Raw genomic sequence first — 15,844 nt, 5'->3', positions numbered from 1 at the left:
CCTTAGCAACTACTGCTTACTGTTACTGTTATAGAGATCTCTGTCGGTTCCCTTGTTAGAACCACTACTGTTTACTGATTGATAGCCATCATTTACTGTTCGGTCTTTTAAGACCTACTGTTCACTGTACTATTATGCTAATGGATGTACCACATATGACTGAATGACTGATATACCGAATTAACGAATTGTTTTCATTACTATAAGGACATTCATTCTTAACCTCTTTACGCATTACCTTATTCACTGGGCTTTAGCTCACTACTTATATATATATGTAGGTGTACAGGCACCAGACCGTGGTTAGAAGCGTCGGGGTAAGCTCCAGTTTTGTCAAGCCAACCACTGTGCCTCACTGCGAGGTTCCGAGCCTGTCAAGCTATGGCTTAGGGGTGTTTTAATTTCCCCCGTTTGTCCCTGTAACTGTTTTGTAAACTGTATAGACTGTTATTGTACTGTTTAATAGGGATTAGGTCCCTGAACTGAATGATTGTTAATATGTACATACTGTTCTGTACTATTCATGTATATATGTATGAAAAGTCTTTTTGGCATACAGACTATCACAGCTCATTGGACATTGTTTATTTACTGTTTTGGCTTCCGCCATGCCCCTGTACTCTGTTTTACTGTATTACTGTTAAGCAGGCCTTCGGTAATCTTGGATTACTGGTCAGTTACGGTGCTAAACCTATAGAGGCAGGTTTGGGTCGTGAAACTTCCTTAAATCCTTTGCTTATCATTTCCTTTTCCATTCCAGACGGTCTTGTTTGTCGAAAGTCTATATTCTAGCTTGCATCGTTCATGGTGAGTTTGTATCCTCCTGCGTGAAGAGTCCGGATCTTCTACTGTGGTCTCCTGCGGTGGTCCCTGCAGTGCCCCAAAACAACGTCGTTTTGGGGCAAATTTTCTAAAAAAAAAAACAAAACAGAACACACCAACACAGAGAACCAAACCAAGGAAGAGAGATGGGAGAAGAAGATACAAGCACAGAGGAGGAGAAAGAGGAAAGAAGGTTGTTTGTTTTTTTTTTGGTGTGAAGATTTCTTATCTAGGATCTCTCTTTTTCTCTCTTAAAAAAAGAAAATCCCCTTCTTTTCTCTCTCTTAAAACTTTCTCTCTTTCAGAGACTGGCCCAGCAGATCGAAATCTCCATCTTTTTTTTCTTCTAGTTGTTGACGATCTAAGTTTCTTGAAATGGTGTTACCAAAACACCCACTTTGTGTTTCTTTGTATTTATTATTAATCTTTCTTTATTTTTTTCCCCCGGTTTCAACCTAGATCTGAAATGCAGAAAGATGGATTTATGAAGAAAATCAAAGTTTCAAAATCTCTATGAAAGATTTGAGATCCAAAATCAAAAATGAGGAGAGGAAATTATTTCTGACTGTTGTTCTTTGCTTTTGTTTGTATTGATCTATTTTTTAGTCAATTTTGATTTATCATTTGGATGTTCGAAGTGTTTATATGTATGTGTATATATATATATCAAATTAAAGAATCTCCAACTTTTGTTTAAATAATTGTTATATATATATATATATATATATATATATCAATTAAAGAATCTCCAACTTTTGTTTAAATAATTGTTATATATATATATATATATATTGAATGGGTTTACGAGGGATTTGAGGAAAACCCAGATGAGAAAATGGGGTAAATCATAAAACCCAGAGAGAGAAAGGAGATGGAGAGAATGAGATGTTGGGGAGGGTGGGCAGAAGTTAAATTTGGTGGGATGCCATTCTTCTTTCCTCTTTCTCTTCCTCTGTGCTTGTATCTTCTTCCCCATCTCTCTTTCTTGGTTTGGTTCTCTGTGTTGGTGTGTTCTGTTTTTGTTTTTTTTTTTTGAAAATTTGCCCTAAAACGACGTCGTTTTGGGGCACCGCAGGAGACCACGGCAGAGGATCCGGACTCCTGCATGAAAGGGTTGTCACATTTAATGCCACGAGAGCCTCATTAATGGCTGATGTGTGGATGCAATAACTTTGCACGATCTTTTTCTGCCTATATGGCTGATTCCCTGCCCGATAGGTGTTTGAATGCTATTAGTCTTGATCCATTATTGATTTCTCAAGGTTACTGGGCTTCGTGGGCTGGGTCCTGAGTCGTGGGCCGGACCCTCTTGTAGGCCCACCGGTATCAAAATCCATCAAACGACATCAATATTAGATATCAACTCAAGTTAAAAAATTGTGAAATTTTTTAATTTCATAAGCAAATTTCTTAATTTTCTAGAACTATAAAATTTTGCAACTTTTGTGCTTTGAGTAATTGTGACATTTCATAATTACTTGCAAAAACTTTGAAAATTTCAGTTTTGTGTTGGTCAAGTAGCACCTAATAACTCCTTCATGTTGATTCCTTCATACTCATGCTTGAACACAAAAATTAATTTTAGTTTGACGAGATATCAACTCAATCAACTTGTCCAATTAACTAGAACTTCTACATTTTATTAAGAGGTTAATAATTTGAGTCTTTTTTTTCTTCTACTGCTTCTCATGTAACAAATCTCTAAATATGTATTAACTCCAAAATGCTTAGTTTGTGTCGTAAAAAGATGCTTTGGAACCCAAATGCTTGTGTATGACAATGAAAGGTAGCAAAGGAAAGTGTAGGATGGTCATCATTATTAATTTCTTACTATTAGCTTCTTTCAAAAGTAAATCTCATACATACAGATATTAAGATTTCTGTAATACCTATTATAAAATAAAATAATAAAGACTACAATAATACCACAAAATTCATAGCAGAAGAAAAATAGATGAAGCAAATATATATCTATTATACAATGTACTATATAGTTAAGGTGCTAAATCAATTGAGAACTTATAAAAATATTTCACAAAATTGGTCAGCCATCGTTTGGAGCTTCAGAAAAAATCTTGTTCATGATATCGCGTGCTTTACCATGACATTTAATTGCTCACGTTTAAACATGGTTAGTCTTTTTCCTTCTCTATGATAATTCTAAGATGAATTATCTTCTCACTCATCCTCTCCCACTCAAGCATGGAATCAATGAGGCCAAGCCCAACCCACCATGTTGGGCCATTCCAAGCCCCAGGCAAGCCCTCCTTTCAATCCCAAACAGCCACAATGTGTGTCCATCCACTTCTCAACCTTCAAATCTCTCGGGTTAAAAGCTTGCAAGGCCATCCCAAGCTTGAGGGTCTCTCTGTGAATGGCCCATGCATTGACCAATAAGATTGTGTTGCGAGGTACATTGAATACTCTAAGGCTATGTTTGTTTGGGTGGATTGGATTAGGTTGGATTAGTATTCTCATGACTAATAGTCTTAAGACTATGAATCCTTTAGATTATTTATCATATCCTATGTTTGGATTGAATTAGGATTATAAGGAGTGATTAATAAAATAGTATCCAATCCGATGTTTGTTTAAAGAGATTGGAATGGATAGGACATGAGACATACAATATATTGACCATAATACCTCTATTATGGTCATTTGATAAGTTAGTCCAGACTTTGACTTAGTCCCTCAATTTATATCCCACCTCTATGTGGGATTGAATAGTCCATCATATGTGGGATACCATATCCGGATGGATTGTTAGTCTGTACTTTAGTTTTTTAACCAAATATCGGATTAATAATTTTATTTTACTATTAGTCCAATCTCAAGCACATATCCATCCAAACAAACATGGCCTAATTGTACAATAATCAGATGACATGTGCGATATTAAAAGTAGCAGTCTTCTTGAGAATAATTAGAGGGTTTCAGAAATAATGGTGTGAAGGTAATGTAATTTGAAAACACCGTGTTCGATTGATCACGTAATCTTTGTCCACTTGAGTGTCTAACTTCTTCAACATTTTAGGTGGTTTATTAAAAAGGACATTACATATTCTATCATTATTATTGATATGTCTGTACTCTCAAGCATAACGAGCTAGACATTATAAAATCATAAGAAGTAAATTACATATTATCTTCGTATGATTAGGCTAAAATGAAAATAGTGCCTCTGTGAAATTTGATTTGTAACATTATATCCATTTGGATTAATACCAAAAAGAAAGATAAAACGAAATGATTAAAAAAACAAATCTCTTTATTTTTCTTATTTCATGTACAATCTATGATCAAGTTAGATTATCAAACTAAGACTTATAGCAGGCTCAACTAGACAATCCAATCCAAAACTCTACTCATTGTTGTCTACACAGGGTTGATTTGAGTAGTTAGTTAAAAGTTGACTTTTTAATTTTTTTAACTTTTTTGAAAAAACATATAAAATAGTAAAGAGGTGATCTGATTTAAAATAGGTTAAAAGTCAAACACATTATACTACTATCTTTTTTGAGTATAATAAAATTAATATAAACTGTAAATGTGAATAATCTTATATATATCAATTACATAAATTATACCATATTTTTTTAATTTATGATTGGTTCTTCTCATTATTATTATTAGTACACAACAATGATTTGAATGAAGAGAAAAAACAATGCGCACCATGGATGGAGCAATTTTCGATTGATCTAGTCTAATAGGATTTAAAAGTGAATTTTTTTTTACAAATATTTTAAAAAGACAAAAACAAAATAAAATAAACTGTTCAAAAAATAATTGAACTTCCTACGCCTCCCGAATGGAGTTTGATTTTGTTCCCCATTTATAGTATTGGTGAACATAATATGTTTATTATTATTATATTATTATTATTATTATTATTTATGGGTTGGTTGCTTGTAGTATTGTTCACTGCTTGGTGAGTGAATAAAATTAAGAGTAATGTTACATAACAATTAATTAATAAATTTTATATTTTTTTTACTTGCTAAAATTAAAATTCACTTAAATTTGATCTCACAACAAAAACTTTAAACACAGACTATAAATTTATTTTCATAATACAAATCTAAAACTATTTTGGACAAATTATCTATACCTCCCTTGAGATTTAACTAAATTACAGATTCTTTTATGAGATTTCAAAAATTACATCCCGCCCCCGAGGTTTGTATTCACATAACAATTTAACTCCTACCGTTATCTAAACGTTAAGAATGGTTAGCTTACATCACCAAAATATAAATTGATTGACGATATTACCCCTGCCAAAATCCCTTTGATAAATCAATAAAATTTACAAAAGAATTACATTAGATGTAGAAAAAAAAAAAAAAAAAGAGCTTTTGGAACCATGTTTGATTTGTTGTTTAGAAAAAAAAATTCAAATTTAAAAAAAATAAAAACTAATTTAATAAAAATAAATATTTATTTACTTTGTAAAAATTATTTCTAACAACTCAAAAGATAAAATTATATAAAAAATAATAATAATTTTTTATTTTTTATTTCTTGGCCAAATTAATTTTTAATTTTTTTAAAAATAAATTTAAAAATAAATTTTTAAAATCAAACCAAACATATTCTAAGAATTTTTTGACAAGCCATTTTTTGTGTTTTCAACTTATTTAATTATTTATTAATTTTAGGGTAAATTACATTAACACCCCTTGAGATTTGGTCCAATTACTACGCACTCCCTGACGTTTTAGAAATTACATTCTCACTCTTGTGGTTAATAGTCTCATTTCACAAATCTCCCTGCTTATATAAAAAGTAACAACTTTTAGTAGAAAAACAGAGAAAATTACATTAAAAAAAAAAGTTAAGAAAATGGGAAAAATAAGAGAAAGTAAAGCAAAGCAAAAAAAAAAAAAAAAAAGAGTGCATGAGTTTAATCTCTTCATTCCGACTAAATAATTACAATGACAAGGGGTTAGTGTAATTTCCCAAACGTCAAGGGGTGATATGTATTAAACCCAAACCTCAGGGGGTGTAAGTGTAATTTAACCTTAATTTTATGATATTTTCACCATCTGGCACTACAACATATAAAAGTTTTAGAAACCAATTTTTTTGATCTCTAAAAGTGAAATTTTTGTTGCAAAAGGCATTTAGGAACTAATTTCTATCGTCGTAAGGATAGTCGCTAAAAGGTCGCCTTGAAAAGTCAAAAATAAGACTTTTAGCGATAAAATTTCGAAAATGTCAATAATAAATAGATTTTTAGGGAGAAAATAATTTGATACAAAAAAGATAATAATTAATCACTAATGTTCAATTTTCATTGCTAAAAATATAATAATGATACTTTTAGCAACAAAAATATTTGGCCCCCTAAAAATAATTTTGTCTCTAAATTTTGATCTCTAAAATCTTAATTTTTTGTAGTGTGATAAGTATTTTCCATTTTAATTTTGCATTTCATAACTTATTTAAAAATGATAATTTAGCTACAGCTCAAGAGAGAATCTGTAATTTAACTAAATCTCAGAGTGAATCTATAATTTAGTTAAACATCAAGGGGTGTAGATAATTTGTCCTTATTTGTCAAAAAGGTATTTTTGTCAATTTATAATATCTGATAATGGTGTTAATTGCGATAAGACATGATATAATTTGTAAAATCTCAAAAAAAAATCAATAATTTTGTAAAACCTGAGGGAAGATTTAGGTAATTTGCCCAACTATTTTCTAGTCTCTAGACTTTGCCATTGACATATCTATCCTTATCAAATATCACACTACCTACATCTATTATTATCTCACTAGGACCAGTTCGAGACTTATAAGTCAAGTCCACGTGAAGCCAGCTGTGCCAACCGTTTCCATATTTCACATTTATGTTCGTTTGAATCATCTATATAAGGTCCAGGTTGGCTAATCTAAAAAGTGTATTTATTTCATTTTTTTATCTTTTTTAAGTTATATTAATTAATATTTTCTTTTTATTTTTTTTACACATAATATAAAAAAAGTCAAAAAATATACTTATTTAGTCTTCCCAAATTTGGCCTAAATTTATATTTTAACCACAATTTTAAAATTTTAAAAATTATTTTATGCTATGTATGATCATATAAATTGTGTTTAAATTATGAATTTAAATAAAAATTTAAAAACAAAAAGGAAGAAGATATAAATAAATTATAAGTTAATTTTTATTTTTTTTTTCATTTCTGTCTCTTTTGTAATGAATTTCCCAAACCACCCACCAAAAAAAAAATTCTCCAAATCCAGAAGATATATAATACACCTCCTTTGAGAGAGATGTACTGTAGTCTTTCTCATAAATCAATACATTTTTTTTTTGGGTGCATTTTGCAATTCACAATCTAAAAAATATATGAAAAACAAAAAAATAGTTTTAAAAAACTAAACAAAGAGATAATTTAGAATTATTTTGAAAAGATGATTAAAAATTAATTTTTTAATTTTTTAATATTTAAAAAAATCTATAAAAAATATAATAAATAATATAATCTAAAATAAATTAAAAATTAAAAGATAACTTTTAATCATCGTCCCAAATGGCTTTAATGTTCATGGTTTCATCGTTTTACTTCATCCTTACATGATAAGCAGCCCTCATTCAATCGATAAAGAAAGTACTCTCTAATCACAAACGATTCTCAAACAAATTTCCATGGAAAATCTTCAATCCCGCAAGACTCTCTCCTCTCTCTATCTCCTCCTCTTCCATCTTCTCCAATTCTCATCTCTTTCACTTCTCTCATCATCTTACACTCTTCCAGACAAGTACTTCATCAACTGTGGCTCTGACTCCAACTCCACACTCAACCGCCGAAACTTTGTCGGCGACGTCAACTCCACCTTCTCCTCCGCAGCCGGAGGCCAAACCAGCGCCGTCTCAACCACCAATTCATCAACAACAATCGAATTATATCGGACGGCTAGAATCTTCAAAAACGCATCTTCATACGAGCTCGAAATTTCCCAAATCGGCACTTACACGGTACGCTTTCATTTCTACGCTTTCAACAATCTCTCCGACGCTCAATTCAACGTTTCGGCTTCTGGGTTTTCGCTGCTATCAAATTTCACATCATTAAAAAACTCACCGGAAATCAAGGAATTCTTATTCACCATCGAAACAAGAAAATTCACGATCGATTTCAAACCTTCTAAAAACTCATCGTTTGCTTTTGTAAACGCACTCGAAGTTTTTCTCGTCCCAGACAATTTCATCGTAAATTCCATGATTCGTGTTTCTTCTTCTGGAAGCAACAGTACTTACGACGGCTTGCTCTCTCGCGTTCTTCATCCGGTTCATCGGATTAATGTTGGAGGTGGCGCACTCTCACCGGAAAATGACACACTGTGGAGGAATTGGGTACCAGATGATGGGTTTCTATATTCAGTCATCGCTGCGAAGAACAGCAGTTTCTATAGCAATAGGCCCAATTATCAGGAAGGAGGAGCTACTGATTATATTGCTCCTGATCTTGTTTATAAGACTGCTAAAGAAATGAATATAGATCCTGAAAAGGGATCCACTTTTTTCAACATAACATGGAATTTCAATGTGAGTAAGAATGTTCCACATCTCGTTCGGGTACATTTTTGCGACATAATAAGCTCGTCCAATGACATTTTCAGGTTCAATCTCTACGTGTTTGATACGTTCAGTCAGAAAATTGATCCGTCTGAGGTTATTCCCCAATTGGCAGCTCCGTTTTACAAAGATTTTGTGGTTGATTCCGATGATTTTGGATTTATAAATGTCAGCATTGGCCCACGGCAGGATTCAAATAACCAAACTGCTTTTTTAAATGGGCTAGAGATCATGGAGATAATAGGGGGATTGAGTCCTGGTTTGAAAAAACTGTCGAAGACACATCTTGTTTTTGTCATAGTTGGTTCAGTTCTTGGAGGTGTGGCTTCTGTGTTTTTATTTATTGCGGTGTTTGTTGTTAGATATAAATTCAGGAAAGCCAAACCTGTTGAGAATTCGGATTGGCAGACCATTCCCTCTCCGGTTTGCAATCTGAATCTCGGGTTGAAGTTATCTCTTTCTGAAATTCAGTACGCAACTAAAAATTTCAACTCCAAGTTGATGATAGGTGAGGGCGGGTTTGGAAAAGTTTATAGAGGAACTCTTCGGAGCGGTGAAAAAGTTGCTGTCAAAAGAAGTCAGCCAGGGCACGGCCAGGGCCTTCCAGAATTCCAGACAGAGATCAAGGTCTTGTCAAAAATTCGTCACCGCCATCTTGTTTCCTTAATTGGGTACTGTGATGAAGAATCCGAGATGATCCTTGTTTATGAGTTCATGCAAAAGGGTACTCTGAGGAGTCATCTGTATAATTCAAATGAGGATTTGGATAAATCATCTTCGGAGTCAAAATTATCATGGAATCGAAGACTTGAGATATGCATTGGGACTGCCAAGGGTCTACACTATCTTCACAGAGACCGAGGCATAATTCACCGCGATGTCAAGTCAACAAACATCTTGCTCGATGATGATTATGTCGCTAAAGTTGCTGATTTTGGTTTATCGAGGTTAGAAGCTCTCGATCAAACCCATGTCAGCACAGAAGTGAAGGGCAGTTATGGGTATCTTGATCCCGAGTACTTCAAATTCTTCCAATTAACTCAAAAATCCGATGTGTACTCATTTGGCGTGGTTCTGCTAGAAGTGCTATGTGCAAGGCCGGCCATTAACAAGAAGCTTCCATGGGAGCAAGTGAACTTGGCGGCATGGGGCTTGTCTTGTCAAAAAAAAGGACTGCTCTGGAAAATCGTTGATCCATTGATCGCAGGGAATATTAGTCCCAATTCTCTGAGAACGTTTGGGGAAATTGTGGACAAGTGTTTGAAAGAGTACGGAGTTGACAGGCCGAGCATGGCTGATGTTTTGTGGGACTTGGAATATGCACTGAAACTTCAACAGACTGCAACACACAGAGAACCTCATGAGGATAGCACAACGGACGTATCGTGGGTGTTGCCGGTGCCTAGTGTTCATCGGTTACCTTCTGATAGCATGACAATTGATGAAGATGGTGTGACCGTGGATGATTTTGGGGATACAGGTGCGGATACAGTTACAGATACATGTGCGTTCCAAGTATTTTCGCAGTTGAGGATTCACGATGCCAGATAGTTATGTAGAATTTTGAAATTAGATAGATAAATGTTAGTGGATTAAAAAATACTAATGTTGTGTTTAGTTGGGAGATTTGGGAAGGAATTTAGAAATAGAAAGGGAAAATGTGTGTGAAACTAGGTGAAATGTAAGTATATTTTATTCATATTTCACTTAACTTTTCCTTTTTCATTTCCAAATCTCTCATCAAATCCCCCAACCAAACACAGCATAAGAAGTGTATTCGTCTCATAATTTGTAATTTGGATTAAAAAATGCTAAGTAGTGTATTCGTCTCATAATTTGTAATTTTTACTATTAGTCTGTTGTTTTTATCTATCAATTGAAATTATCTCTACTTTTTTTTATTGTTTTCATGTGTGTCTGTTTTATTTTTCTTTACTTCCGTTACTGTACAGGGAAGAAATAAACCTTTTCGTATAATCCTGTTGATCAAGTCTGCGCTCCTCCAAACGTCGTCGCTTTACTCCCTGAAAACACAAATGTGAGCTAGCCGGCAGGTGTGTGCCGGAAACCCCTCCGATGCCTAAGTCAGCAAAATAGACAAGTAGACAAAAAGCTCTGTGTATCAAAGTTGTGTGTTACCTCTCCATAGGTGATATTTGTGAGCTTTTATAGGTTCCGTGTGGCACAATCCAAGTAGGACTCTTACTCTTCCATGTAGAGTCCTCCTAGGATTCATACTCCTGAAAGATAATGCTTATCCTTCAACACCCTCCTCACTGCTTAAACCAAGCGAGATGGTTTTACCATGGTCGGATTCCACTATGACCGAGGTAAGCATGGCTTATGCTAAGCCGCAGATTAGACAGAGCTAACTTTAGTTCGGCTCTTCCATTCATTGCTCTTACCCAGGTTTCTCCTAGCGCCAACCATGATGTGATCAAACCGAGCTATCAAACAGCAAGATTCTGGCCGAGATAACCTCGATAAGCCAAGACCGGGCTAACTTTATGTACGGCAACCGGGCTATGTTCAAAGCTTCCTTTAGACCGGAGTAACCTCAAGATTCTTTCGGACCGGAGTAACTTTATACCTCTCTTGGACCGGAGTAACTTTACACCTCTCTTGGGCCGGAGTAACTTCATGGCCTTTTTTCTCAGTCCTTCGCAACGTGGCCCATAACGGCCCATTACCCAGCTCGGCCCAATTTATAAGTATAAATTACCCTCTCAATTGCCCCTTAATTCCATCTGCGTAGCATGATAGGGATTTCCTGTTACCAGCCGAGCTAAAAAATTTCAGAATTCCAACCGAGCTAAAATCATTTAGCCTTTCCAGCCGGGTAAAAAACCCTTTTAGCCTTTCCAGCCGGGCTAAAAAACCATCTTAGCCTTTCCAGCCGAGCTAAATTCACACCGGGTTGTACCTGTCCGGTCAAAACGTCTCTTCAATCATAGCAACTGAAACGCTTCTTATTTCATGGACACGTGGCATGCTCTTATTGGCTGAAGGCAGCTGTCACGCCGCCCTCGTACCTCGTGTTTTTTGAACAGTTCCCGCATTTTCGTCCTTTTATCTACACAAAACAAACCCTTACTATTTTGAATCACTACTCATTTCCTTCTCTCTCTCTCCTAACCTCCACTGTCCTTCAACCTTGCAACTGTGAAGCTCGTGTTTTGCTGCTGCCGTGTGCTCCCATCCTCTAGGCTGTTCGATCTTCATTAGGTAAGCATTATAAATCTGTTTTATTTTTCTTGTTTTCATATTTGTTCAATTCACTGTATTTTGTTTTGTGTGTTTTTGCAAAACACACTCTTTCTTTCTACTTGATTTGTATGTTTCTGGAAAAACTTAGCAATAGAATACTCGAATACATGTAATACCCTGTAGAACACTGGTTTTCGATCCAAAATCATAATGCAACCGAACTAGGATACTGTTTATGCTATGTGTAAGTCTAGCCAGACCATTCAACCGAACCAACACTTGTACCAGTAGTTTTAACAAGTCAAAAAACCATCTTTTGATTTATCTTAGCCGAGATAACAAACCGAACTAAGTCTACACTTAGGGTGTTTTGAAGGCCATAATTCCGACCGAACTATCTTGGGGCTAAGCCAGCACTCTTAGTTCAGACCGAACTAAAAAAGCTACCCCTAGAATTTCAACCGGTCTAACAAATCACTTGCCACAACCGAGCTACCAAGCACCTTGCTGAAACCGAGATAAGACCTGCAACATTTCACAAAGCCGAAGTAGGACTTAATTTGTTTTTACTTTGTAACACGGTCTAAAGATTTGTGCTTAACACTTCTGTTTTTTCACTTTGCAGACTTAGGTTGCCTAGGCACTCCTTTTGATCGCTCAACCGAGCTACACAGCAACATTTTCCGACCGAGCTAGCACCAAGCATAATTTATACATAACTTAGGAGTAAATGGGTAAATATAGGTTTTTAGTAGAAACACCAAGTGGCATGGCCGAATTTCGAAGGGATTATAACATCCCTGACGATGTCCACCGAACCTTAGCCAAAAAAGATGTTATACCTTGGGGAAACCAGGGCTTTGTACCCTTTACCCTTTTATCAATAATAGAAACCGGACTAAGATTTCCAGTCCAACCTTTAATTTGTGAATTCCTTAGGCAAACGAGAATATGCCCAACCCAACTTTCACCAACTCATACCGCATAATAATGGGCATAGCCGAGCTAAACCGCCGAGCTGGCATTAACCTCGGTTTAGCCGAAATCTTCCACCAATACTCCATAGGGTCGAAAGAAGACGGCTGGGTTTACTATCTTAGAATACGCCGCCGCCGCCAAGAAAAAATAATAAAAGACACCGGACAAAGACTTGAATGATGATGACTTTTTCTGGGTGTTTGGCAATTTTGAAGACCAGCAAGCCCAGATCCCTGGCCGAAGTATAAACTGTAATAAAGGAGAACCTGGTATAATTACTTCGATTTGTTGGCATGCTTTGCTTTATTTCGGTTACCTGCTCCTGAACCGAATTACCAGTTTATTTTCTTTATGCAGATTCAGCCCATCTTCAATCCTTGTACAGTTATCCCAACCTGAACACTATCCGCGCCGCACTACGTTTTCCAGAAAGAAGTTGGGCCAAACTTCTAACTTCCGAACCGACATACAGATACAGCGGCCGCCGAAAAACCAGAGTAACTGACTTTTTGTTGGAGGACGCCCCCGAACCGGACCCAACCTTGCCACAAATTAACCTAATCCCACTGACTGCTGAAGAAGAGATGGCCAAGAGAAACAGAGTCAGGGCTCTCTTGACCGAGACAAACAGGGCTGAGGTACCACCACCAAACCAAACACAAGAAACCGTGGTGGCCCTACCATCACAACAACCCTCCTCATCACGCCGAACTAAGCGCGCCCGTACTACCCAGACCAAACAACGCTTAGTTGATGAAGACAAAACCACGTTGCCACCAAGCCCTCCACCGAGCTCGCAACCGAAGCACGCCGACCGAGCCAGCTCTTCCAAATGGGCACCCAAACTGACTTTCCAAAACCGTGATATTCAGGACACTGATTCAGTTCTCGCTGAAAAAGACCATCTGATGGCTTTCAACCTTGCCAAGAGTGTGTGCCTCCCAACCGACATGGAACACCATAAGAACTTGACCGAGCTAAAGGCCATCCGCTCGGCCACGAAATCAATGATCCTGGTAAGTTGTTCTTCTTGTCTCTCTAAATATCACCAACTTTCTGTTCGGTTTTGTCATTAGTTTTTTTTTTTTTTTGTCAGGCCGTGCAAAAGGGCCAAATTGCTCATAAAAAGGTGTTGGAGCTTAGGAGCACAGCGAGGCAAGCCATGGAAGAGGTTGAAGCAAAAACAACCGAACTGAAGGAGTCCTACCAGAAAACGACCGAGCTAGAGGCCGAGGTAGCTCGTCTGACCGAACTAGTTACCTCGGCCGATGCAGACAAACAGAAGGCCCTAGCTGTGACGAAGGATAAGTACCTTCGTGAGCTAGTCAAGCTCGAAGATAAGAAGGACACCGAGATAACGGAGCTGAAGAAGAAGGCAGAAGACGCCGAGCTCCGGGGTTTCAAGGAGGGCGAAGCCCTTTATATCAAACACTATGAAGCAGCAAAGGATTTGTTCTTCAAGTGCGGCTGGAGAGGTGCTGTGGAGCAGCTCGGTTACGGACCCGAAACCAAAATCTACAATGCTCCTCAGTATTTCATTCCGGCCTCACTGGCGGAGTACGCTGTCGACTTTCAGAAGCAATTTCTTGAAGAAGGTGGAGATGAAGGTTCTTCTTCTGAAGACGACTCCCAGCCCAGTCGGCAGCCTACTCCTCCAATTCCAGTGATCTCCAATCCCCCAGCACTTGATGCTATAGTCATGTCTCTAGCTGAGCCGAACGCAGAGGAGCTTGTTTCAACCGAGCCCAACCAAGTTCTGGCTACGACCGAACTTCCTGCTGAGACCGGACTCAGAGTTGAGCTGGATGCTGATCTGGATGATCTCTTTAACTGATTTTGTATCTTCTTTTTTCTTTTTGCTTTTGTAACCGGCCTATGGCCCCTCTTTTGTACTTGTTTTGAATTTAATAAATGAAAATCATCTTTTGTATTCAACACTTATTCCGATTTTGATCTGTATGCTTGCACTTGTAATGAGTTTTTCAATGAATTCTTTTGTTCCAACTGTTATCTCGGTTTGCTTTCCTGTTTGTGCTTGCTTTCTAACTGCAACTTGAACGAAACACAATATTTTTCGGCCGAGATACTTTATTCCGGTCTTAGCTGAGCAATCTGACTGAGCTTACTAGCCAAGCACTCTTTTGCCGATATACTTACTTCGGCTGAAGAGTACCAAGAGGTTTAATTTAGTCAATTACTCTTCAGCCTAAACCCTTACTTTGGCTGAAGCGTAATGAGAGTTTAATTCGGTCATCCTCTAAGTTGGTTTTATCCAGCCAACCACTCTTTAGCCGATATCCTTACTTCGGCTAAAGAGTACTAAGAGTTGGTTTAATCCAGCCAACCACTCTTTAGCCGATGTCCTTTTCTTCGGCTAAAGAGTACAAGAGTTGGTTTAGTCCAGCCAACCACTCTTTAGCCGATGTCCTTACATTGGCTGAAGAGTACTAAGAGTTGGTTTAATCCAGCCAACCACTCTTTAGCCGATGTCCTTTTCTTCGGCTAAGGAGTACAAGAGTTGGTTTAGTCCAGCCAACCACTCTTTAGCCGATGTCCTTACTTCGGTTGAAGAGTACTAAGAGTTGGTTTAAGCCAGCCAACCACTCTTTAGCCGATGTCCTTTTCTTCGGCTAAGGAGTACAAGAGTTGGTTTAGTCCAGCCAACCACTCTTTAGCCGATGTCCTTTTCTTCGGCTAAGGAGTACAAGAGATGGTTTAGTCCAGCCAACCACTCTTTAGCCGATGTTCTTACTTCGGCTGAAGAGTACTAAGAGTTGGTTTAATCCAGCCAACCACTCTTTAGCCGATGTCCTTTTCTTCGGCTAAGGAGTACAAGAGTTGGCTTAGTCCAGCCAACCACTCTTTAGCTGATGTCCTTACTTCGGCTAAAGAGTACTAAAAGTTGGCTTAATCCAGCCAACCACTCTTTAGCCGATGTCCTTACTTCGGCTAAAGAGTACTAAGAGTTGGTTTAATCCAGCCAACCTCTCTTTAGCCGATGTCCTTACTTCGGCTAAAGAGTACTAAGAGTTGGTTTAATCCAGCCAACCTCTCTTTAGCCGATGTCCTTACTTTGGCTAAAGAGTACTAGGAGTTGGTTTAATCCAGCCAACCTCTAAATTGGTTATTCCTGCCAAGTTAGAATAAAATGTTTGGTTATTCCGACCAAACGTCCTGCAGCCTGGATCCTTATCCTGGGCGTAGGAGGGGTGTTGGTTTTTCCAGCCAACCTAAAGTAAAGTGTTT

The 15,844-nt window shown here is 37.2% G+C and overlaps 1 protein-coding gene across 1 annotated transcript; it reads left to right on the top strand.

Annotated features, from left to right (window-relative positions):
* Positions 1-7,366: 7,366 nt before the first annotated feature.
* Positions 7,367-10,317, top strand: LOC114276533 (putative receptor-like protein kinase At5g24010). Its single transcript, XM_028218311.2, has one exon. It carries the CDS (start codon positions 7,484-7,486, stop codon positions 9,962-9,964), a length of 2,481 nt encoding a protein of 826 aa, XP_028074112.2. The 5' UTR covers positions 7,367-7,483; the 3' UTR covers positions 9,965-10,317.
* Positions 10,318-15,844: the final 5,527 nt, after the last annotated feature.

Source organism: Camellia sinensis, chromosome 4 (genome assembly GCF_055761805.1).
Source record: "Camellia sinensis isolate YWXY chromosome 4, ASM5576180v1, whole genome shotgun sequence".
Taxonomy (NCBI): Eukaryota; Viridiplantae; Streptophyta; class Magnoliopsida; order Ericales; family Theaceae; genus Camellia; species Camellia sinensis.
Note: the sequence above shows the minus strand (reverse complement) of the source record. Positions and strands in the feature narration are given on the sequence as shown.